General features: G+C 37.9%; 2 protein-coding genes across 3 annotated transcripts in view; one reads left to right on the top strand and one right to left on the bottom strand.

The window, feature by feature from the left end:
- The window catches only part of LOC127631541 (neurobeachin-like), a 351,059-nt gene that overhangs the window by 103,857 nt on the left and 222,791 nt on the right, over positions 1–24,411 (bottom strand). Inside the window, exons 38-40 of the mRNA XM_052109693.1 lie at positions 18,839–18,990; positions 9,335–9,481; positions 4,296–4,432 (exon numbers count right to left, since the gene is read on the bottom strand). Coding sequence (XP_051965653.1) covers positions 4,296–4,432; positions 9,335–9,481; positions 18,839–18,990 — 436 coding nt within the window. The remainder of the gene's footprint in view (positions 1–4,295; positions 4,433–9,334; positions 9,482–18,838; positions 18,991–24,411) is intronic.
- Positions 930–17,446, top strand: LOC127631543 (putative nucleotidyltransferase MAB21L1). 2 transcript variants are annotated; one of them, XM_052109701.1, is made up of 2 exons: positions 930–2,406; positions 17,343–17,446. In XM_052109701.1, the coding sequence occupies exon 1, from the start codon at positions 1,326–1,328 to the stop codon at positions 2,403–2,405; it is 1,080 nt and encodes a 359-aa protein (XP_051965661.1). In that variant the 5' UTR covers positions 930–1,325; the 3' UTR covers position 2,406; positions 17,343–17,446. The 2 variants fall into 2 exon arrangements, with proteins under 2 accessions (XP_051965661.1, XP_051965660.1); XM_052109700.1 differs by lacking the exon at positions 17,343–17,446 and adding an exon at positions 9,366–9,388.

The raw sequence follows: 24,411 nt of genomic DNA on the forward strand, positions 1-24,411 counted from the left end.
CTTCATCTTTAAGCATCTAAAATACAAATAGCCTCATATTATTTGTATTTAATTTTTAAAAGGCTACGTTAAAGACGACGATAAGGCACAATAAACGAATCTTCCCTTCGCAGTGTTAAAAATAATAATAATAAAAAATATTAATTTCTGTAGTCTAGATTCATTCATTTACAAGATTGGGGAATTCGCTATTGAGAAATGTCATGTTTACCATCATCGGAAAATGACTGAAAGCAATATGATACATTATTTAAACGAATTTTAAATTCCATTGTAGGTTAATAAAGAGATGTATAGTCTAATGCCATGTAGCTGTATAACGTCATTCGAAATTAAATAGGCAAATTTAAACACTGAAAATACCATCAAGTCTAACAACATTTAAACGCGTACCTATGGTATAAAGAGGGAGAGAGGAAAAAAAAAAGAAAACGAAAAATATTATGCATGTCTGACTATAACACTCTATTAAGAATAAATAAAAAATGCCAGATTGGTTCGTCAAACTGTAGCATATAGAGTACAAATATCCGATAATGCAATAGGTCAAATAAAAAGGCACAAATATTAAATAATACGACAGTAAATTATAAAAAAAAAAAAAAATCACATTTAAATATGAAATCCCTCTGTAATAACCTAATAAATTTGTTATTAAATACAAATACGCCTAAGAAGAGAAGGATAAAAAGAAAAGACCGCGTCGCACAGACTATAGACCGGTATCTTCTCCCTCCAAAGTGTAGGTGTGCTGCGCCAGACGTGTCTTCTCTTAGATTTAGTTCTGTAAAAAAGCTGAGGATTAATTTGTCGTCAATAATCTGAAGGCAGTGACGAGTCGGGTCGTGATTGGGCAAGCTCGTTTCAAACCCTCCCTTTATAATTTCACAGGAGTGAGTTTGGAGGTCTTAAACACACCAACACCGGCTGTCGCCACCGCTAGGACACACACACAAGAGCACCGTGCACTTTCCAAACTCTATTGCAATTTGAGAGAAAATAAAACAATGCATACAGGAAATTTCTGTAACTATTGAACGCTGTGCAACGGCGATCCGTGCTTATGGACTTTTAATTGCATCGCGCAACACTGCATCAGCGGTTGAACTTTTTTGGTCGCAATTGAAAACAGAAGCTCATGATTTAACTGCCTGACTGCGCATGTGCTCCACGCACAAATAAAAGGCTGCTTCGTTACCAACTTCTCCTTTTTCCTCTAAATAAGTTAACTTTCTTCTCTAAAATTGGCTCCTGTACAAACAGCCGCGTTGGATCCCTCGGGCTACTGCGAGACTCCGGTGTACAACCCGGATCTCTGTCCAAATATGATCGCCACCCAGGCCAAGCTGGTGTATCATCTCAATAAATACCACAACGAGAAATGCCAGTCTCGGAAGGCGGCCATCTCCAAGACCATCCGGGAAGTGTGCAAGGTAGTCTCCGACGTCCTGAAAGAGGTAGAGGTCCAGGAGCCCCGTTTCATCAGCTCCTTAAACGAACTGGATAACCGCTTCGAGGGGCTCGAGGTCATCTCGCCTACTGAATTCGAGGTGGTCCTCTATCTTAACCAGATGGGGGTCTTCAACTTCGTGGACGACGGCTCTCTGCCGGGATGCGCGGTGCTCAAGCTCAGCGACGGGCGGAAAAGAAGCATGTCTCTCTGGGTTGAGTTCATCACGGCTTCGGGATACCTGTCGGCGCGCAAAATCCGCTCCAGGTTCCAGACGCTCGTGGCGCAGGCGGTGGACAAGTGCAGTTATAGGGACGTCGTTAAAATGGTCGCGGACACAAGCGAGGTGAAATTGCGCATCAGAGACAGATATGTGGTTCAAATTACCCCAGCTTTCAAATGCACTGGCATATGGCCGCGCAGCGCTGCCCATTGGCCGCTGCCTCACATCCCGTGGCCTGGCCCAAACCGGGTGGCTGAAGTCAAATCCGAAGGTTTCAATCTGTTGTCGAAGGAGTGCTACTCGTTGAACGGGAAACAGAGCTCTGCGGAGAGTGACGCCTGGGTGTTGCAGTTCGCCGAAGCTGAGAACCGACTACTGCTGGGAGGGTGCAGAAAGAAATGCCTGTCCCTGCTGAAGACATTACGCGACCGTCATCTTGAACTACCGGGACAGCCTCTCAACAACTACCACATGAAAACTCTGGTGTCTTACGAGTGCGAAAAACACCCGCGAGAGTCGGACTGGGACGAAAACTGCCTCGGGGATCGACTGAACGGGATTTTATTGCAGCTCATTTCGTGCTTGCAGTGCAGGAGATGTCCCCATTATTTTCTACCCAATCTAGACCTTTTCCAAGGGAAGCCTAATTCGGCCCTTGAAAATGCAGCCAAACAGACTTGGCGACTGGCAAGAGAAATTCTAACCAACCCTAAAAGCCTGGAGAAGCTCTGAGGTAAAAAAAAATAATAAATAAAATAAAAAATAGCGTCATGTTAGAATAGGAGTTCTGACTGTTCGGAGTTCTGAGGCCTATAGACGATGCTAATAAGGAACTGTTCCCAAAAATATTCACTGTTGTTAAAATCAATCCACGTTTTGTTGTAAAATGTGCGATCATTACGCTGTGGACAATACAAACAGAATATTTTAGATAGTTCCTTTTAAAATAGTTCACATGACATGAATTTGTCATGAACTTGCCATTGACTGCTCCGTATTGTGACGACATAACAAAGGAGAACATTGTATCAACAATCAAAATGAATTGTACCTGTCAGTATTATAAATTCTTTCTTTTTTTTACGAGCCCTGCCCAACAACACCTACATTTTACCTAAATAGTTTTAAAACAAAGCTACACGAGGAGCCTCTGACAGAATCTAACCTGTACATTTTATACTGTAAATAGACACATTTGTAGATTGTGAATCCGGTGTTCTGCAGTTGTGAATGTTGTTCTGTGACACGTAAATAGAAGTCTAATTTCACCTGTTTAAACATCCGCCTGGATTATTTCTGATAGAAGAGAAAAACAGAAAGAGGGGGGAAAAATAAACATATTGACCTGCATCAATGATAGTTAATCTACTGTCATTGGCAAGTTTAACAGTTCTGAAGTTTACATTTTGATGGTACTATTTGTTACATTCCTAAACATTCCATACGCATACTTGAATTCTAATAATTTAAAGTATATTCGACCGTTTTGTTTGTACCTTGCTTACATGATAAAAGGCTGAAATTGAGACTATATATATGAAAAAATATACCTGAAAATAATGCACTTGAAATACACTGGAATATAACATTTTGTGATTTGATTTCTTTTTTTTTCTTTTTTCTTTTTTTTTTTTTATATATATTTGTCTCTAAGTTTATTTAAAGAGTTAATAAAAACAAATTAATATTTGTGTCCAAATAATGATTCATGATATTTTGGGATTTTCAAGCATCTGGACCTTTGAGTGATTTTATCAATTCAATTAAATTCAATATATATAAAGTGAAATTACAAGATGTAGCCATTGCTCATTAATAATTATTAATAAGAATAAGAATAATAAACTAAAAACCTGGAAACACAAAGAAAGTGAAAAAGAAAATACTGATTTCTATAAAGAGAGTGGTGAGAGAAGGACCGAAATTCATTCAAATCTGGATGAGAAGTCTGTGGAAAAGGGCTTTATCCATTTTCTAAAAACCGTATTTTTTTCAATGCGTTTTCAATGTTATAGCAAATTAAGCAGAAGCGATCATTTACACAACTATGAGTTTTAAACGCATATGCAGAACAAGCAGCTTTTCCAAATATAAATAGTATTTTCTAACCTTTTGAAATTATATTTGGCAAGAATGCAGGTCTAGCAAAAACACATTTATTCTCAGCCTTTTTATGACAGTCTAGGAATTATTTGTGCGTGTGACCTGGATAGGATGATTTTTTTTTATTTATTTTTTATTTGTATTTTTTTTGTGTGTGTGCGGTTGCAAGTGAAAATAAGCCTATTATTAATTATGTTAGGGTGCTTCGGGATTTAATTACATTTATATATAAATATAAAATTGAAGTTGATCCGCACCCTGTTTAATTATTCCCTTTTATTCATTTAAAAATCACAGCAACGTTTCGATCAGAATGATCTTCTTCAGATCTTCTGATCGAAACTTTGCTGTGATTTTAAATCAATAAAATAGAATAATTAAACAGTGTGTCGGATCAACTTCAGTTTTATTTCACGGCTTTTTGCCTCGATTCAGCACCTGTTGCAGAAGTGTTGGATGTGCGTGCATCCCCCCTCCCCCTTATTTATAAATAGACACAAATACAAATGAACAACCTACTTTGGCATCAATGCGCCTGAAGGCTGGGTCATCTTCATCCACTTCGAAGTAGATTTCCGTGGTAGTGATAGAGAGAGTCCCACGAGCTACAGTGACCGGGGCAATGAGCTGGGCCGGAGTGCTCAAAACCACAGGGCCTACAAGGAAAGGACAGTCTTGTATATTTTATTTTCACAGGGACCTGGTTATTTATGACATCAATAAGTCATTGACAAATAATGTTGAATTGGTCAGCAGTCAATGTACAAATATGGAAATATAAAAATAAGAATCAAAGATTCGTGACGTTTCGAATTAAGCTATTTGATTCTAGCCTATATTAGCTTATATTAAAATAAATGTGTATTGTTAATGTGGGTTTTTATAAAGTGATTTAGAATGTGATAAGCAACACTAAACAACCTCGTGATCGTGACATTATAGAATAATACAAGCCTTTATGGCTATAGGCTAATGAAAGTGGAATATGGCGCATTGGCGAATCAAACACACTCTTCATATAACGGTGAACAATTGATAAATATAGGGAGAGATAAGAACACTAAAATTCGATTAAAAAATAAAACGAGTATTTTGGTGTAGGCCAATCAGCATTCATTTCACAGATATTTTCCTTTATTGTTTTGAGACAAAAAAATTAATCAGTGGGCGATACGCTTATATTGTGTTACTGAGCAACTTCCTAATCAAATCAATCGTTTAATTCCCTTTTGATGAAACCATTAAATTTGACTTTATATTCTTAAACATAATTAAAACATTTTCAGAATTTTCTCTGATCAGATGACTTCCCAAGTGCGCGCGCGCGCTCTCTCTCTCTCTCGCTCGCTCTCTCTCTCTCTCTCTCTCTCTCTCTCTCTCTCTCTCTCCCCCCTCTCTCTGTGTGTGTGTGTGTCGTACACCCCTTTCTCTCTTTTGACCAGTCTTCTGTCTTATATTATTCACCCTTGTGTAGTAGCAGTCCACGGGTCTGTTGAGATGTGAGGAGAGGCTCTTAAAATTTGGATATTTATCGATCTTCTGAACTCCAAAGAGCCACTTTAACATCTCATCAATCTTAATCTGCTCTCCTCGACCAATTATGCCCGATACTGTTGCAAGATTACAAGTAGATTTAGATTTCAATTCCCAGAGCACTCCTTCACTTCTCTCCCCGACCGCTCATAGAAACAGTCGATTCGCCTTTCTGAAGTCGCTCTGCTTTTATACCCCCCGACATTTCCTTTTCCAGCAAATAGTAGGCTACCAAGATAATTCGCTGAATGTCAGTTATATCAGGGAAGGTATTTCAAGTATTTATAGATTTCATGGAATTATTGTGTGTGTGTGTGTGTGTGTGTGTGTGTGTGTGTGTGTGTGTGTGCAAGGACTGACCCATGTTTTCCGAGTGAAAATATGTAGCAGGCCTAATCGAATTCTGTATAATTTAAGGTACGAATTATTTTACGCAAATACTCAAAAAAGATCAAAACCCAAAATGAATAATAAAATAAAGGAGTGAGTAAACTACAGGCGACGAGAGCCTGAATGAAACCACACAGGCGCTGGCGAAAACTCAACTCCTATTGGGCCTACACCACACTCCAAACAACATGATTTATTATTTATAATATAGAAGAGTAAACAATGCAAATAAATAGACAGAATGGTCTATATAATAGGCTAGATTAACTACTTTTGTCCGTTTGCAAAGATGATATTTCTGTGGCGTTTTAATGACGTTTTCTTACACAATTCGAAAATAGAGAGGACATCACTTCACCTGTGAAAAGATAAGAACCCTTTAATCGGAATCAACAATCTTTTATACAGACTAACACGTTAACAGAGCAAAAGACAATTGTATCGTCTATCGTGGCCTAAATGGACACTTGTGAATCCACAGACATTACAAAATTAATCCAGTGCGCCCACCGCTAGAAATGATTAGTGCTAAAGCCTCTAGAGACCTATACACAATTTGGATGCAGCCAAAATAATATAGTTGAATTAGAGAGATCAGGTTTCACATATGACATGTAATCTCAGCTGGAATGACTCTGACTGGAACTGATCCATAACTCGCTTGTTGTAAATTAATGATGCTTGTTGCATAGATGAAAACATCTATCCAATCCTATCCTATCCACTGCTACATGATAATAATAATAATAATAATAATAATAATAATAATAATAATAATAATAATAATAATAATAAAATATTAGTATAAAGCAATTTGAAACTATTTTCTCAGTTACCCTGTAAAGTTTATTTGAATGATTTGTACTGCTAATATTCTAGAGATGGAGAGTTGACTTCAGAATACTAGCATGAGGATTAGCAGATTATCTTGTTGGATTGAAACAGGTGCAGTTGCACTCAGCAAATCTGAGCAGCATGCAGTCGGCAGCGCGCTGTGTCCTGACGTCATCCGCTAAACAGGCTGCTGTCTGCCTCCACTGTAATGTCACTGGAGTGTGTCGAGACAAAGGCATGCTGGGAAAATTGGATGACTGTTCTCTCTCTCTCTCTCTCTCTCTCTCTCTCTCTCTCTCTCTCTCTCTCTGTCTCTGTGGAAATACAGTGGACTAATATGGCTTATTATTTATCAGATCAAAGAAGAAATGTACAAAATCTATGTAATATTCAGTAACTGATTTAATACTAACTAGAATAAATTAAATACATTAAATATAGGTCAGAACACGAGATTGACTTCCAAGTGTCATCATCAATGATCACGAACATTTATTATTATTATTATTATTATTATATGGTTTACATGGCATTTGCACATACCACCATGTTACTCTTCAAAATAAAGGGACTGATAAATGAGCTTGCTTATAATTTGGAAAATAATATAGCTAATAGATTATAGGCTAACATTAATGAGCTACATTACAATATAATCAATTTTGCTGCAATGGTTCATTTCTAATCCAACAATTTGGATTCAAGCATTTTTGGAGTGACAGAACAAAAGACAGAAAGAGAGATATTATGAAAAAAAAGAATCAGTATCATTTTCCTCTCATATCTTCATTGTGAAGGCACACTTATTCTGCTTATGTTTTGTTGTGTGTGTAAGAGTAATGTCAGCAGCCAGCTCCTGTGCTCTGATTGGCAGTAGGGAAACTGAGTGCCTCCTCCAGGCTGTGAGAAGGCTGTTGTTGATTGGGTTGTTGTTTACACTGCTCCCATTAGCACTAGAATTTAAAATGGATCAAAATAGAAACAGTGTGCCTACAGTACAAGCTGACACTGCAGCACAGCTCCCCTTGTGGTGATGAAGATGCACAATTCAGATAAATTAGTTAACCTACATCGCATATAGGCTTTTTCTATAGTTTATAAAAACAACATTTTCAGCAGGAAAATTTTTAATTAAAAGATCAGTATAATAATAATTAATATTATTATTATACTGATATACGCAATTTTCTTTATTATTTTATAATAATAATTAATATTATTATTATAAAATAATAAAGAAAATTGCGCGTTTGGTCAAAAAACTGCACAATGTGGCACAAAATTATGGCTTTATACTGATTCAACTAGAAATGTACTCTTCAGGCTTTTCCAGGATTCTGTCAAGTTCACTGCTTGTTTCACAACAAAGACTTTCAAACACATTTCCAATCTCTAAATGTTCTCCACAAAATAAACTGAGGGTTAATAAAACATTGTGGTATCTCACTTTTTAAAACAAGTACTGCAAATAAAGACACTTCTCTTAATGCTTTATAATCCTTGTGATTGTTGCATATTGAACATTCCAGGAATAATCAAGCTGTTCCAGAACCTGATTAATATACAGTACAAAAAAATATGTGCCTACTGACTGGGGCATTAAATACAAAATCATATTTAGTAAGAAAATAAATCCACAAATAGGCTTTTTTTACATACTCATTAGTTTTATGTTTACGATTTATCTCACCACTCATTCTTTACATTCATTATTTGTGGTGTTATTATTAACATGTCTGTTGTACCTTCAATGTGTTACATCTGCCGACATGGAGCTGATAAAAGTGTGCATAGAACTACAAACAGAGATGAAGCCAGACAAAAATAATTGTATTGCATGCACTACTAAGAGAACTGGACATTCAGGTGATTAAAATCATCATTTATGTGATAAGACACTTTTGGTTTTTATTTTTTTTTTAAATTCAGATTTGATTAAATTCAAAGAGCTAAAATCTGTAAAGATTGGTTGTTTTGAAAGGGTTTTTCTCTCTTAAAATAACCACACTTGCCTCTGGAAATAAAAACCTCGTGGATAGAAACTAACTGTAAGAGGAAAGAAAAATAAAAAGTAGAGATATATATATATATATATATATATATATATATATATATATATATATATATATATATATATATATATATACTGTATTTTTTAAATTGAATAATATGCTTTAAAGATGCTTTGATAAAAAGGATAAATACACATTGAATGGAAAAAAAGGACAGAAACACTGTCCAGAGAAACACTGAACCCCACACACTGCCAGAAAAACATAAACACAGTCCTGATGCAGTGAACCAGACTAACGACACTGCTCTGCCTCTAGATTGGCAAGTAAGATATATTTATATATCTGTTCTCTGTCAATCTGCCAAAACGCCACACTTAAGATATAAATAAATAAATAAATTCTACCAAATGTGAAATAACGCAGTGCTCACGCATGGCGGTATCTCTCTGCAGACAAGCATAACGAAGCTAAAGAACCACAGGTATACCTACAGGTAACTTTGAATATAATTCCATTCATTTAAGAATTTCATTAACTGAAATGGTTAGAATTCATCTTTTGCATTCAATGGAAGAAAGAAAGGCATATGAGTTTTTAACGAGGTTTGAGGTTAAGGTGAAGTTTCTTTTTTTGGGGTGAACCTTAAAATAAAAATTGTGCCTCACATGCTTTGTGTGTTACTAGTTATGCCATAAACATATTAAAAACAAAATATTGAAGAAAAGCTTTATGCACACTGAATACCTGGGTCTGTATTGTGTACAGATCCACTGACATAACTCTCACCTGCCACGTTGTCCACCTCTTTCTCCTGCAGTAGGCTGACAGCATCATCGTCCCCCTCAAGCATCAGCTCTGTCTCAGGGCTCTGGCTGACCACTATCTGCCCGCGGATGCCCTTACTCCCTCTCAGTGCCTCCTCTTCCTCAGGGCCTGCAGAGAGACAAGAATGCATTCTATACTCAAGAATTTTGGATCACCAAGAGCTAAAAGAAAATATAGAAAATGTTGTCATTGGGAATTTAAACTGTTCATAGTATATGTATATTATATGTATGTTTATATATATAATATATATATATATACACTCTTAAAAGAAATGGTTCTATATAGAACCCAGAGGAACCCTTTTTTTAAGAGTGTATATATATATATATATATATATATATATATATATATATATATATATATATAAATCAACAGAATGTTATCAAAGCCACCAAATAGGATGATCTAAGCTCTTACATTTTTTAATCAACTTGCAGGCTCCTGGCGAAGTTATTGGGAATCTTAAAATGTATGTTTGATAGAACTAAGTGCCCAGGAAATGACAATTATGGAGAAAATAAAAACAATTCTTTTTAAAAATGTTTCTGCTAAAATGAACTTGTTCACTTCCCACAGAAATGAAAATCTATGGCCACTTTGCATTTGGGATGCTGTGAATATTCTGAACAATATGTCAAATACTACAGTTCTCACTATGAGAACAAATTGTATCTGGCATGAGTATCTGTGATGATGTCAAATTGGATAATGGCCTTCATTTTATCGCTGTCAATGTCCAATATCATGACAGCAAAACGTTTGAATGCTTACATTCATTCTTTCCCTGGAAGGCCAACCACTCTCACGTATTTGTTTATAAGACACACTTTATGCCAAAACACTTTTATATTCACTTAAAGAGGCTCATGATAAAGATCTGTCCACATTTCAAAGTCCATTAGGCATAATGCAATCTGCTCTCTATATCCGGATGTAAACGACATTGAACCGACACCGCAATTAAGCGACTGCAGATAACCGGCAAAGCTCATCATGCGGTCTCATCAACGTGAAAGGGAAAAATTACGCAAAAGGGTGTAGCCACTTTTTGCACTGAACAAAGACGACTCAAAAATATCCATTCATCAGTTTTAATTACTGAAGAAAAGAGAGAGGAAACACAGTCAGGCCTTCCACACTTCACCGCACAGAGACGTCTACGCGGATTTGTCTTCTTTAAGGTCAGATTTGCACGAGACACCAGAACAAAGAGATTCTGTGAAAAAAAATTAAGAAAAGCTTCTCTGAAATAGAAAGAGTCTGTTCATGTTTCTTTTCAGTGCAGTGTTTAAAATGTTCCACAAACTCCCATGGGGTTCATGTACCTTTTCTCAAAGGGGTCACATTCGAGTGTTGTCAACACCACTACACGGAAGAAGAGGAAAGAGGGGGAAAAAATAAAATAACATAACAGGCTTCCTGCTCTGTCTCATATCTCAGGAGCTTTCATCAGAGCCAAGGAAGAAGTGGGACCACTTTTTGGAAATGGGATGCGTGTAACATTAAGAGGCACAGAGCCAGCCAGTGGTCATGGATCAAAGCAGACTGAGGGAAACTTAAGACAGTAATTCTGTAAACCATCATTATGCCTGCATTAAAGCAAGGAGAGCTGATGGGGCTGAGCTCCAGTCTTGACTGGCAAGATGGAGCTTAGGACCCCAGTGAACACAGACAAAATAAACCAGGCGGATTTTGACAAGAATATGATCCTGAGCAAATGGAGAGCATAAGGGAAAAAACATAAAATAAAACAAGTATTTAGCTAAAGGATGTTTTACACACGCAGGCCACAAGAAGGAAAGGAAACAGAGACACATAGGCTCTGTTTCAAAACCTAGTGAGCTGCCTAGCTTCCTAGCCTACAAAGACAGTGTTTCTTCAAATGGCAGCATCCTAACTGAAATAGAACCTCATAAGTAATTGATTTGGAATGCTCTATATAGTCAACAATTGCGCATCAAACAAACAGCGTTAACAAATGACATCAATAGAGTGTGGTGTCAGTGTTGGGGAATAGTTAAATAAGTAGCAACACTACTAACTTAAATACATTTATAAGTAGCGTGACAGTAGCTCATCTATTTTCAGAACTGAGTAGCTTTTCCAGTAATGAGCTATATTTTCCAATGAGTAGCAGTGTAGCATCACAAAAAGCTACATTAATTGTCAAATTGTATTGTGAATGCAGAAAAGAAGCAATCAAAGGAAGCAAAAGTAAAGGAGTAATCAAATGTTCTCACCCTAACCATCCTCTCTCTCTCTTTCTAAAGTAGAGCTGGAAATCAGAACTTCTGATAGTGTAATTAAATGATTTCATCAGATTGTTTAATATAAAAAAAGTTCTTCAAATAGCCTAAATGTAGTTGTAGTGTAGCTAACTACAGTACTATATTTTACTTAACTTCATTTAACTAACTCATGAGTAGCGTACAGTGTCCTCAACACTGCGTTAGCATGTTGCTAAGCTAACAACATGATACACTGTTTAGCACAAAAATATGTAACACAAATTTAGGTGAAATTGTCATTTTGAAAGAATATTTCAATATTGTATCTATACTTTTCAGTAGAGAATTGATGATAACGTTTGCACGGCTCTCTGGAATACTCGATTCTGATTGGTCAATGGCACCATCATGCGGTCTGCTCATCCGATTATTGCAAGCCATAGTTCCTGCTTCTCGGATCACTATGCGATCTATACAAGTAAGCTCTATAAGTAATTTCAATAACATGTATAATGAGCAGTCAGTCATTACAAAATAAACACCAACAGAATTTCGACACAAACCGGAGGTGGATTTCAGCTGTTCAGCTATTTATTTCTTCTCACTTAATTACATAATTCCAATGCAAATCAATATTTAAGTTTATGTATTTATTTATTTGGTTAGTAGCCATATAAAAAGTGGGATCTTCATGTTGGGGTCCTGATCATCCCATCTGAGTTTACTTTGCCATAACATCCGGATGACTGAACATTATCCCTTACTTCGAATTTACATTTCTCTCACTTTATCCGCCTATATATATAACTATACGCTTACAAAATACAGAAAAATTTGCCAAGTAGTTTATGTTCAATTATCAGTGTAGTATCATCCCAAATGGAACACTTGAGTTTATTTTTACTACACGGAAGCATTCGCCATTTAACAGCTGACGGAAGTAACGGAGTGTATTGCCACTAGCTTTAGCTCGTTAGCCAACCTCAGCTCAACACTTGCATCTCAAACAACTGTTTTCCATTTTTTACAATTGTTTTGTCAGTCCATCATTGTGGCCATGTATCTCTGCCCCTTATCCTACATACAGCAAGCCACTATGCGTCCAACATTGCACACTCTGTTTTGACGGTTGAAGAAGTGCATCCTCAGGGAACTTAGAGTACACTTCTTTTTGTTGCATTTTCAGTGCTAACGTACTACTACTCACACTATTTACAATACTAAATGAAGTAGAATAGGGCAGATGTGTGCGGTTTGGGACACACCTACTGACTTTGTGACAATGCATTTTGGCCTTCTCTGTAAAGGATATGCATATGTAAGGCTGCCTGTATTTTAGCCAAACAATGTGATGCAGACAAATTGTGCTGACTTTATGTTAAAATGCTGGCTATAGAGGCAGCTCACTAGGATTTGGAACAGATTTATATTTGAAACAATTTTGAGCAACAACACGGGCACAGAAGCTTCCTGCCTTCCTCTTTTTTTCTCTTGAATGGCAAGTCTTTCATATGATTGCCTACACATTCACATACAACAGGGCTCTTGTAACATATATGAGCATTTGTCAGTGTTAGGAATTGTGCATGATGGGGACCTGAGATTGCTTTTTCTACAACAATGATACACCTCAGACCTCCTTGAAGAAAAACCTTGTGAAACAAAAAGACTCCTTGCTTGTATTGTATCTGTACTCCCAGAGCATGGGGTAATTCTGTGAGCCATCACAACCCAACAGTGAGGCTATTCAAGCCCAGCATGTCTCACTCGCTCTGCCATCAGAGGGCTTTATGTTACCCAGGGCACAAATTTGGCATGGCACACTCGGGTTGAGAAAGACCAGGTCAGCTGGTCTGCCAATCGCTGTTCTGGTGTACTCTGGGACTTGAATGATGTTCTTAACCAAACATTTGGATTTAATTTATGCAGCTGAGGGAAATGAGCTGAGGAACTGTCATTGAGTGAACGATGTGTGTGTATGAATAACAAACAAATCAAATGTGTTGAATTAGCTCTAAATATATATATGCAGAAACCAGCTCAATATAATGAAAACGAAACGCTTGAAACAGCTTCTTCAGCAGCAAATAACTGTTACTGGGTAAATGCAAAAATGGTAGCTTGAGGTTTAAAAGAATCGAAAAAAGAAAGAAAACACATCAGTCAAAGATTCTGGTTTGCAATTTAATTCTGACATTTCATCGCTATGTTGACATCTTCAGCACACGATCTTTATATTTAATTATTTGCCTTTTTTCTTTCAGAAGTCACATGAAATAAAACACTTTCGCATAAGCATAGCTTGTGTAAAAAGGAATTTTACAGTTTGTGCGAGCTGCTTCCAAGGTGGAAATATTTAAGTGCTTGGTAGTTTTATAGTTCTATGTTTCAGCTGAGCTGAAAGGCTTAAATAGGCTTTCATTTGGTCTGTTATTGTTGCCAAGAGTCCATGTTTTATGTATGGCTGGAGCTCTGGGGTATTCTGTGGCAGAGGACTTGGACTTTTATAGCTGCACTTGAGTCAGGTGCTGAGCTGTGACAACAAGTCTTGAATAAAGTAAAGAACTGCTTAATCCTAAAGTGTGCATTTTTCAATGTTTAATTTTTTTTTTCCTATCCCAGCTTAATGTGCAGAGAAAACTAAAAACCCGGGAATACTTAATTTTTGTGCGTTCCAGATCTGCTCGTGCCCTGTCGACCGTGTTGCCTTTCTAAGAATACTCTTCTGACCGAGAGCGAAAACTAATGCTTTTGAAGCATGCCCACTACAGCTGCTTTGTGATACTCTTTTAGGAGTGTGAGTGGCCGGTGCATGTGTCGACAATGCGCACAGATGAGGACCACGCCTGCGGGTGGAGAAAATCTGGGACGTGCAAGGTCAAATTTCAGACGAAATTTGCATCAAGCATACTATGTGATTAGCAATGCGAACAACCGAGGCCTTAAGTAAGCCATTTGGAGGTTGGTTCCTAACACTGTAAACAGTGTGGCTGAAAAAAATAAACATTTTTACAATTCCATCTGGTAATGCTAGAGGTTCAGAAATTAAACATTTCAGTTTTAAGCAATTATCACATTTGATTATATTTTTCCATCCTGGGATTGACATTTGGGGTGCCTTTGTAAAAAATGCCCAATGTACTAAGACAAACAAATGGATTGTGGGACATGCAGATGTAAAACATGTCTATCCAGTTGACTTATATATTTTAACTCGAACAAAATGTTGCACATGTGGCATTAGTGCATTCACATACAAAAAATGTGGCGATGTGGGTTTGCTGCAATCGTTGATCAAACGGCAGGAATTCTGAAAAAAGAAACCCAATGCCATTCAGTGAAACTTGAGACCCATGCAAAATTTTTGTTATGGTTTTGCTCATTTGAGAAGCATTTTGTATCACCCATATATACCCACTATGGCTGACTACCAGGCAATGAGATAATCTAAAAATGTTTTTTCACATTGACTGGACTGATTTGGGGGGCAAATCTGTGGGCTTCTATGGAATTTATTTTAATATGGTAAAATGTGTTAAATGGAGCTGAAAGCATGATCAGATTAGCCATACTAATTCATTATTGAACATTCATTTTGAACGCCTCTCATCCACACTAGAACAGCGCTTTCCTCCAGAGAAAATGCTCTCCATTGGATGCTTATTTTGGAAAACGATGATGTTAGAAAACAAATGAAAACTAACTGGAAACGTGTGGAAACCGTTTAACTTAGGACAAAATCTCTTTATCACTTGGTCTTGGCAAAAAGTTTTGACAGATCTATCACAGCCAAATATATAATCACCCATTGGGCTAGTTAAAAAATATAAAAGACCTATTATTCCTTTTGGATGACAAAAGCTGATGTAAAACAGCTTCATCATGCACTCTCTCTTACAACCCCAACATCTCTCTCTCTCTCTTTCATTCTTTTCCACATAACAAGCTATAAAGATCCCTGTCCAGAGGGGTTCAATGGGTCAGGGCAGAACTGCTCACCTGAAAATGAGACTGCAAGGACACCCGGCGGTAGAACAGGCTGTTAAAGAGCAGGATCAATATTAACCTTACTTCCATTTCATGCTTGCCCAATTCCAATCAGCTAATAATATACTTGGTCACTCATCAGTAATGGGGAAGGTATCATAGCAAGAAACAAACTCATTATTTTGTCACAACAGCTAACAGAGTAAGCCAAGCTTTTTTAAAAGCAAAGACTCCAACAGAGAAGGTTGACTCCTGGTGCAAAAGTACTTGGGAATGAGGCACAGCGAAGTACACTTAATAAAATGCTTTTACAAGGTCAGCCTGTTTGAGGTCCCATTAAATTCTGACTGTTCTTCTATTTCAATGATTGAGGATAGTAATACAGCCACAGAAAATACATAAAATTACCATGAATCAAATATAATGATGTTGTTTCTAGAGTAGTTAGAAATATTTTTCGAATGAACCTGAAACATATTTCATGTCTAGCCACGTTATTGTCCACGAGAAGAAATCTGAAATATTGCTAAAACGCAGTGTATATTATAACACAGACAAGCTCTATGAAAATATGTCACTTTAAATAAAAACAAGCCCCATATGCAGAGACTGCTGTCAACTGCCAGTGTTTTGACATTTGAGAGAGGTGATTTTTCAATCTCTTTGGTTTCTGGCAACAATAATGGAAACTTATATCCACCCTTAACAGTTAATTCATCCAAATCACCTACATTCACGCAGCATGCCTTGACTACTCCAGTCACAAAGGCAGCTGTAAAGCAGCAAAGCACAAGGGAACTTTCTCAAAATGGCTCGCCACAGTCTCTCCAGACTCTGGTGTGCAGCTACTGCTTTTTACAGTTTCTGAAAAGGTTGATTTATATATATTATACTATGCTCATGTGTACTGTCTCATATTACATACAACTTCCATTACAGTTATATGACCTTTTTTAAAGTACAATAAAAAAGTCTAAATTACTGTTGTACAAGGACTAAATAAAAGCCTCAAGCAAAGGTGTGGGCTCTAACTCAAGGTGTTCACAATGTACGCCCAACTGACACTCATTCTTTTAAACAGAGAGGAAACATACCAAATAGGGGAGACCTGGGCTAGTTATCACATTGAGAAGTTGCCACAAGAGCTAGTCGATATCTTAATAACCAGAGCCATAACTACAGGCAGTGCAGGGTTGGCAGCCACACAACGGCCCTCTGAAATAAAATGAAACCGCGGGCCCGACAGGCTATTGCATATGACATAAATGCGTGTTTGGAAAAGGCCTTATAATAAGTGTACCTCGGACAGATTGTGAATTCAATTGCAAAATGGATTGCTGTGGACTGTAGGCTAATTCTGATGTATGGAATTAATTGTGATTAATTTAATGAATTAATCAACATATCATGTAATTATTTCAATTTCAAAATGTTATCGATTGAAAGCCCTAATTTATATATTGAATAAAAAAATAAACCTACATTGATTAATATTCACTAAAACTACAGTGTGACAATTAGCCCCAGTCTCTAAACAAGCTTTCAGTTGGATGCACTGGACATCAACTACTGTAAAGTTAAGCATAACAGTGCTGGATTAAGAAAACAGTCCCATCCTTTTATCAAATCCATCGAGTGAAGCCTCTCTCTTGCTCTCCCTCTGTTTCTCTCTATGGCATTATGGGGGCAACATCTGACTACAGGCAATCCCTTTCTCATGACAATCTTATGAATTATTCCTCTCATTATAGACTGGGAGAAGCCTGGGGACCTCAACAAGTCCTCAATCACAGCAGCCCCAGACACTAGGCTGTGGGTCCACAGAGATGCAATGACAACTTACCAAGGACAGGCAGAAGATGACTCAAGCCTGAAGAATACTAAAGTGGAGTGAGCTTATCAAGCACTACATGAGATATTCTGGAAAATATGTTTGAAATGTAAATAAGACCGCACAATGAAATTGAAAAAAAAAAAACAAAAAAAAAAAACAATCTCTGCTTGTGACATGAGAAGGGGCCACCTGCAGGTCATGGAACAGCTGGCATGTGTATGTATGAGTGTGTATGTGTGTGTTTTGGCTCTGATACAGAGACCATCTGATATGGCCCCAAAACAGTTGGGCACAAAAGGCCAGACAGAATATAGACAGAATATTACTACATAAATAGTCACAAATTACACTTTAAAATGATGAATCTAAACCGAAATTCATCAAACCCAGCAGTAAATGTGTGCTTCAATTTCTTTGGATAAAAGTGTGATTTTGTCAAAAAGTATGTGTGTGTGGGGGGGATGACATTGATGTAACAATTTTTATCCTATTTTAAAAACAACAACAAAGACAAATTATCAGAAAGTGTCTTTATCTGTATTCACTCTAGTGTTATAAAGAATATACGTCTAATTGTATCTCGAGTGACTTTTTTTAAACCACATATGCATGGGGAAATGTTAGCTAAAAAACTAAGTTTTAACAAGCAATCCTTATTTGTCTGCTGAGCAATGTAGTTACATTTGCTGTCAAACAATCCACCTATATACTGCCTAGACGTTTAAACAAATTTCAGGAATTCAATTGTACTTTTTGAACATAGATGGGACTTTTTTGTCCATAACCTAAGTAGGTTTCCTCATGTGTAAATGGAGAAAAGTTACAGTAAATAACCTGAATGCAGGCAAGATGTCAGCCCATTGTACTTGAGAATCAATAGATTTGCCCTTGTTCAGTTAATACTCTCCACTCATATCTTCTATTCAATTTGATGCCTGGAGGAGAAACGGCCACAGTGGTTAATAGTATTGAACAGTTTCTCTTTCAAAGCCTCTGTTGCGTGACACAGAGCCAAATCGACAGCCATGCAGTGGCCAACACGGTTAGATCAAATGGGTCAATGAAGGAAAAATGTTTGAGAGCAAAAGGCAGAAATGGTAAAAACATGCCATGCAATTTTCCTCTCAACAATGTGTGCTGTAGGGATATAAAACCTGCCATAAAGCTCCTTTGCCATGTTCAATTGACAAGACTCATAAATATGTAACCTATAAAACCGACAACAAACTGTTTCTCAGTTAAGAGAAAGTCAGTCGAGTCCAAAAGTTGATTGGTGCTTTTCTGATTCGCATATGTTTATCCCATTTGCCCAACAATGATGTCATTGTATGAAATGAAAGTAATTTTAGGGATAATGAGCTGGTCTGACAGAGTCCAGTACCGTTTTGATTGGCTGTTGGCGGAATTACTGACCATAGTCATTCAGCAGTTTGCACGTGATGTCTAAGTGGGTGGAGCCAAAAGGGTTTCGAACGAATCTCCTCCTCCTCCGGAGGTCGTCCTCCCAGTAATCCAGACGCCAGAAGTCATGCAGCTGACTTGAAAGAGGGAAAAGACAGGAACTCCTGTTAGGAACCAGAAAAAAAAAGCTAAATCATTTTTCTATATATATATATTTATGATGCAAAAATGAAAGCAATATAATTTTATATTTATGGCAGGCTCTGTTTACTACAACGATATACTTTACAGGAGACCTCCAATTTGTTTGTGAAGTTCATTAAAGCTGCTCTAAATAGCAACCCAGACATGCTTTTGCATGAGGGCCCCTCGGGGTACAAAAACAGCACAAGTTTATAATAGATAAATAACAGCAAGTACCATTAACAAATGCCGCATATTGCCTCCTTTTTTACAGTGTATCTTAACAAGTCTTGTAAATCAGAGGTAGAACCCTCTATGTAGCCAGAGAGAGAGTTTAATGATGGTGGGGTCTCACCATAGCCACACCCCAGGCTAATAAAACTGGGACCCCCTCCCAGAGCATATGTGCAGCTGTGATTAAAATAACGTGCTGAAATATTCATTGAAATGATTCCTAGGGCCCGGAGCAAGATGCAGAAAATTGAGATTTTATTCATTATTAATAACAGCAAATTAGAGGCAGTATAAAATACAAATACAAAAAGAGAGGCAGGGAGAGAAGGGGAGCACAGGGAAAGAGAGCAAAACAGCTACAGCATGTGGTAACCATCTTTGCAAATGATTATTCCAACATTAGCTGGGATCTGGGCTAATTTTATTGCTTGCAGCTAATGCAAACCATTAAGGGCAGGGACTAGCATCAGGTTACTAAGTGCAGATCGTTTCAAGCGGAGGTTGAGGCTGGAGATGTTTCTAAGGCTTTAAAAGAGCAAGGGAGAAAAAAAGAAAAGGAAAGAAAGGAGAATCAGGCCAGTGTAGAATAATACTGCAGCTAATTTACTCCAAAGAGGATTTAGAGAGTGATGATTGGTCTAATTGGGGAATATATGACAGCATGGTATGGGAGAATCTAGAAATTCCACATGTGGTTTGTCTTCATTACCAGATACTCATATGGGAAATGCACCATTCTGTATGAGCCATATACTCATTTCAACCATAAACTATGACGAGAATCATTAGTCATATCCTACAAACAAAGTTAAAGAACAATCTGGTGGAATTTTGTACAAAAAAAAAAAAATCTCTATATATAATAATTCATTGCAGATTTTAAAGATATAGCTCACTCAAAAATGGAAGTTATGTCATCATTTACTCACACCCATGGCATTCCAAATGCATCCTGTTATTTTTTTTCCATTGGGCTTTCCCTACATTTTGCAAAATGATTATTATTTGGCTTGTTGTACATATCACAACAGTTTCCTGGTGAAATGAGCACTTGAGGCATTACAACACAATTAATTTTATTCCCTTTCACACAAATCAGGAGTAAACCGGCAGATTATCTGTTCTTAAACATGTACTTTTCATCCTGCCCCTCAACACAAAAGCACTTTTACTATAGTGCATGACTAGTAAGGCAATACATACCTGTATTACATTTGCTTATTAACCCTTAAATTAGTGTTTTGCCAAACATTATTACATATCTTGGGTCTTTAGCAACTCGGCACATATATCTATCACAAATGGATCTATAAAATGCATAGACAGTGTAAATTTATAAACCATTTTCAAGGCAATTAGAAAATAACAAAACAGAATATATTCTGATATATTTTCACATTTTATTTTTCATACATCAAAGAGATGATGTCAAACACATATTGTGCTACGCAAAAAACATAATCTACACATATGCATTTTCTTTTTGAGTTTAAATTGGCGCACAACTTGCATAATGTCAGTAGTACGCCCAGTTGACAATAGCCAAATAATACTGTTACACTTGCTATAGTTTACTTCCACTTTGCTTCTTCGTCAGATGGCAATGTCAAATATAAATCAAGTCAATCACTGAAACATTAGCACCACTTTGATTAAAAAAATAGCATGTATAATATGTAGGTGTAAACGCATGTGGAATACTAATAATTCACCATTTGTCACACAGAAAATCAACATGATATAGTAGTCATTTGTATGAACATAGTACTCATTTGTCTTGTAATAAACAAAGATATATTATATATATATGTAGGAAATATGTAAAATGTTTCTCCCAGCCTTAGGGGGGAGCTGTGTTCCTTGAGTGTTTCACTGTGTGAGTGAGCCCTTATTCACATGTGTGGAGCTGTTGTTTAATTCAGTTCTATTTTCCTTGTGAAAAGGTAAGGAGGGTTTTCACTGTTCTCTGTTTCATCTATTTAATTTATTTTATTATATTGGCCATCCATGTTGTTTGAAGAGCTATATTGCTGTTGGAGATGTTGACTAACAGATAGGTGCAGTTATTTGCGATGGATGGTTTTGTATTTCTGATGTTATTTCATGGGTTGTGGATTCCATGTGGTGGGGTATATTTTTCTGTATATTGTATATTGTTTTAACGTTTATCTGAGTATTTTTGGGTTTTATTCATTATTTGTCCACTCTTAGAGAACCCCTGTTATTTAATGATTAATACTGCAGCTAAAATTATATTGTTTCGTTTTATAATTTTGTATGCATTTTATTTTTGATATTGGGAACTAACAGTTCTATTTTCCTTGTGAAAAGTGGCTGATGCAGATTAAAGCTTCATTACTGTGACGACCACGATATTTGTGTCCTCCTCATTCAACAATCACTCAAACACAATGCAGAGACATATGGGGGAGCACACAGACGAAAAAGGGTTACATCTTTGGTGCCGTGAACCGGATCGTTGGTTTCTACGTCAACGGAAGCAATCTGACAAATTAGAAGTGTGAGTAGAGTGAAAAAAAAAAAAACATTTCACCTACTTTCTTTTGTCTTAAAGTGACAGGGTTAAATATATTGTTGGACTGAACTGAGTTTTGCTTAAAGATATATATTTATTTATTTATTTATTTATTTTAAATTTTTTTTCTCTGTCTCTGAACTTTGTGCTATAAGAGTGTTAATTTGTTGATTTGAGTAACAAATTTGTGAATTGCTGGTTTTTTTTTTTTAAAACAATATCTTTTTTTTTTTTTTTTGTTGTGTATTCGGGTGTATTTGAATCTCTTGAAGTGGGTCATTTTTTTTTTTTTTTTTTTTTTTCATTTACCTTCATTTGTGATTATTTGCTTCGTGATTACAGCAAACATAAGATATATACAACACATTCACTAACAGCATTAATTTGCACTTCTACATTTTTCATATTTTTACATTTTCAAACACTACACACAGTGTATTGCACACTAAATACACATTGGGTATTGCACAGACGAGAAAATGGAAAGAAGTGGAAGAGAAATGCAGGGGCTCCATGAAACCACCCCTCATCGACCACCTCCTCGTCCCCAAGTACCACTAAGGCAGCCCTTCCAGGCCACCCCATGGTTACCAGTAAAGCAGGACAAAATCGAACAGTATGAAATAAGCATGCCCGTCGATGTGAGTATTGAAACTGTATCCCAGCTAAATGATAACCCTCAACAGTCTGTCAGGCCAAAGACAAGGCAGCTAGCTGCACATACAGAGAATGTGCCCCCCTCGACATTGAGCTGGCACCAGTTGGGCACCTACCCTAGCACTTTTGTGCAACATCAGCCCTCAGCTCATACCCAAGGCCCAGATAACCCATTCTATGGACTTCCTACCACCATGCCCATGTTTTCAGTTAGCCCACATCCATCTAAGGTGCCGACTGTTTTGTCCCAAACTCACATGCATGACAATGTCACTACCATTCAGGCTTCACCAAACGTGGCCAACAGAATGCCAACTGACATGTCCCCCTCTCCAAATGACCCATACCTGCCCCCAGCGTTGACTGTGCCGCCTAAAACTTACATTTCTACTTATCCAGGTATGATCCAGGCGCCCAATATGTACACTTCTCCATATGGCCTACACTCTCCTGCTGCAATGGCTGTTTCACCCCAAACCAACTTGCCGGGTCATCCAACAGCCTCTCAGGTTCCTCCATCCTTCTGTTCTGGTGTGCCAAATGCCATGTACTCAAAACCACCTGACACACTCCAGCCCCCCGCACATCCTGTCTTGTCTGGAAACAACTTTTTGCAGAAAACAGACTCCGTTCAAACACACAGAAATTCCAAGGATCGACAGCGCACCTTACATTCGCAATGTGCTGTTGTGTCGTCCTCCTCATCTCCTGTGTATGCTCCTATGTCAGTGCCGGTGTCTCATGGTTCGCATATGTATGCAAAACAACCCATTTCAGTGCAGAGACCTCAGACTGCACCTCCGCATGTGGCTCATCGGCAAGATGCATACATCCCTGCCTCTGGAATGACCACACCACAGCCCAGCTTTACACAGACACATCAAGTTCGAAATGTGCAAGTATTCAGCGGTGGTCCAGATTGCAGAATACTTATTGAAGACTGGATAAGAGATATGCAGTACCTCCTTGATGCTGGAGGAATGCCCGAAAATCTGTCCTTTGCTACTGTAGTGCGACATTTGAGTGGTGAAGCCAGGAGGCTAGTTCTAAATCTCCCTCCTAATGAGCAGACTGCCGGCAGAGCATTTGAAGAACTACGAGCGGAGTATGGTGATATGCAGACATCCCTGGACCCATTAGCTGATTTCTATGAGAGATACCAGCGCCCTGGTGAATCAGCGTGTTCATATGCCATTGCTCTGGAGGCCACTTTACGTTCAGTGGAATATGCTCAGTATGGAGGCCAGCCTTTTCCAGACCGGGACGGCAAACTATCTCGTCAATTCATGAGAGGATTGAGTGACGAAGAGGTTTTTCACAGGATAGCACCGATGAAGCCCAGACTTCTAAGTTTTCGTGAACTTCAAGCAGAACTTCGTAACCTTGCTCGGGAGACAAGGAAGTTTCAGACACAGCCAAAGGCCAAAAGACGTACACACAGGCTCAGTTTACGACAGTGAGTGGTAACCTGAGTGGCTGAAAAGCCGGGAACAGAAAAAGGAAATAGGCAGAACACAGATCTTACTGAACTCACAGCCATGGTGAAGAAACTGGTGAGCAGTCAAGAGGATCAGCTTAACAGATTGTCGCAGCTGGAGGCTAAAGTTGGAGCGTCACCACAGACTGTGTTTCCTCGCACCCAGAGACCTCAAGAGAGTAGTGACACTGCAGTAAGGGGCGTAGTGTGCTATCGTTGTGGAAAACCGGGACACATTGCACGTCTGTGTCGGACAGTGATGACTGATGAGACAGCCCAAGCTGAAAGTGGAGCAGAGTCCAGGCAGGATTTAAATGCTTAGGGCCTGTGGTTACCGGGGCAACCACAGGCATGCAACAGAGTCCCCAGCAACATGAAACGGGCAGGTCAAAACCAGCTGATACCCCGCTGGTAGGTCCCTGTAATGAAGGGGTGGTTGGAGTGAATGGAGAAATGTGTAAAGCTCTCATTGACTCTGGCTCTCAAGTAACCACAATT

The sequence above is a fragment of the Xyrauchen texanus genome, chromosome 38, assembly GCF_025860055.1.
Source record: "Xyrauchen texanus isolate HMW12.3.18 chromosome 38, RBS_HiC_50CHRs, whole genome shotgun sequence".
Taxonomy (NCBI): Eukaryota; Metazoa; Chordata; class Actinopteri; order Cypriniformes; family Catostomidae; genus Xyrauchen; species Xyrauchen texanus.

Excerpts from the sequence above, each read along its gene's own strand:
- LOC127631543 (XM_052109701.1), top strand. The coding sequence starts at position 1,326 with ATGATCGCCACCCAGGCCAAGCTGGTGTATCATCTCAATAAATACCAC.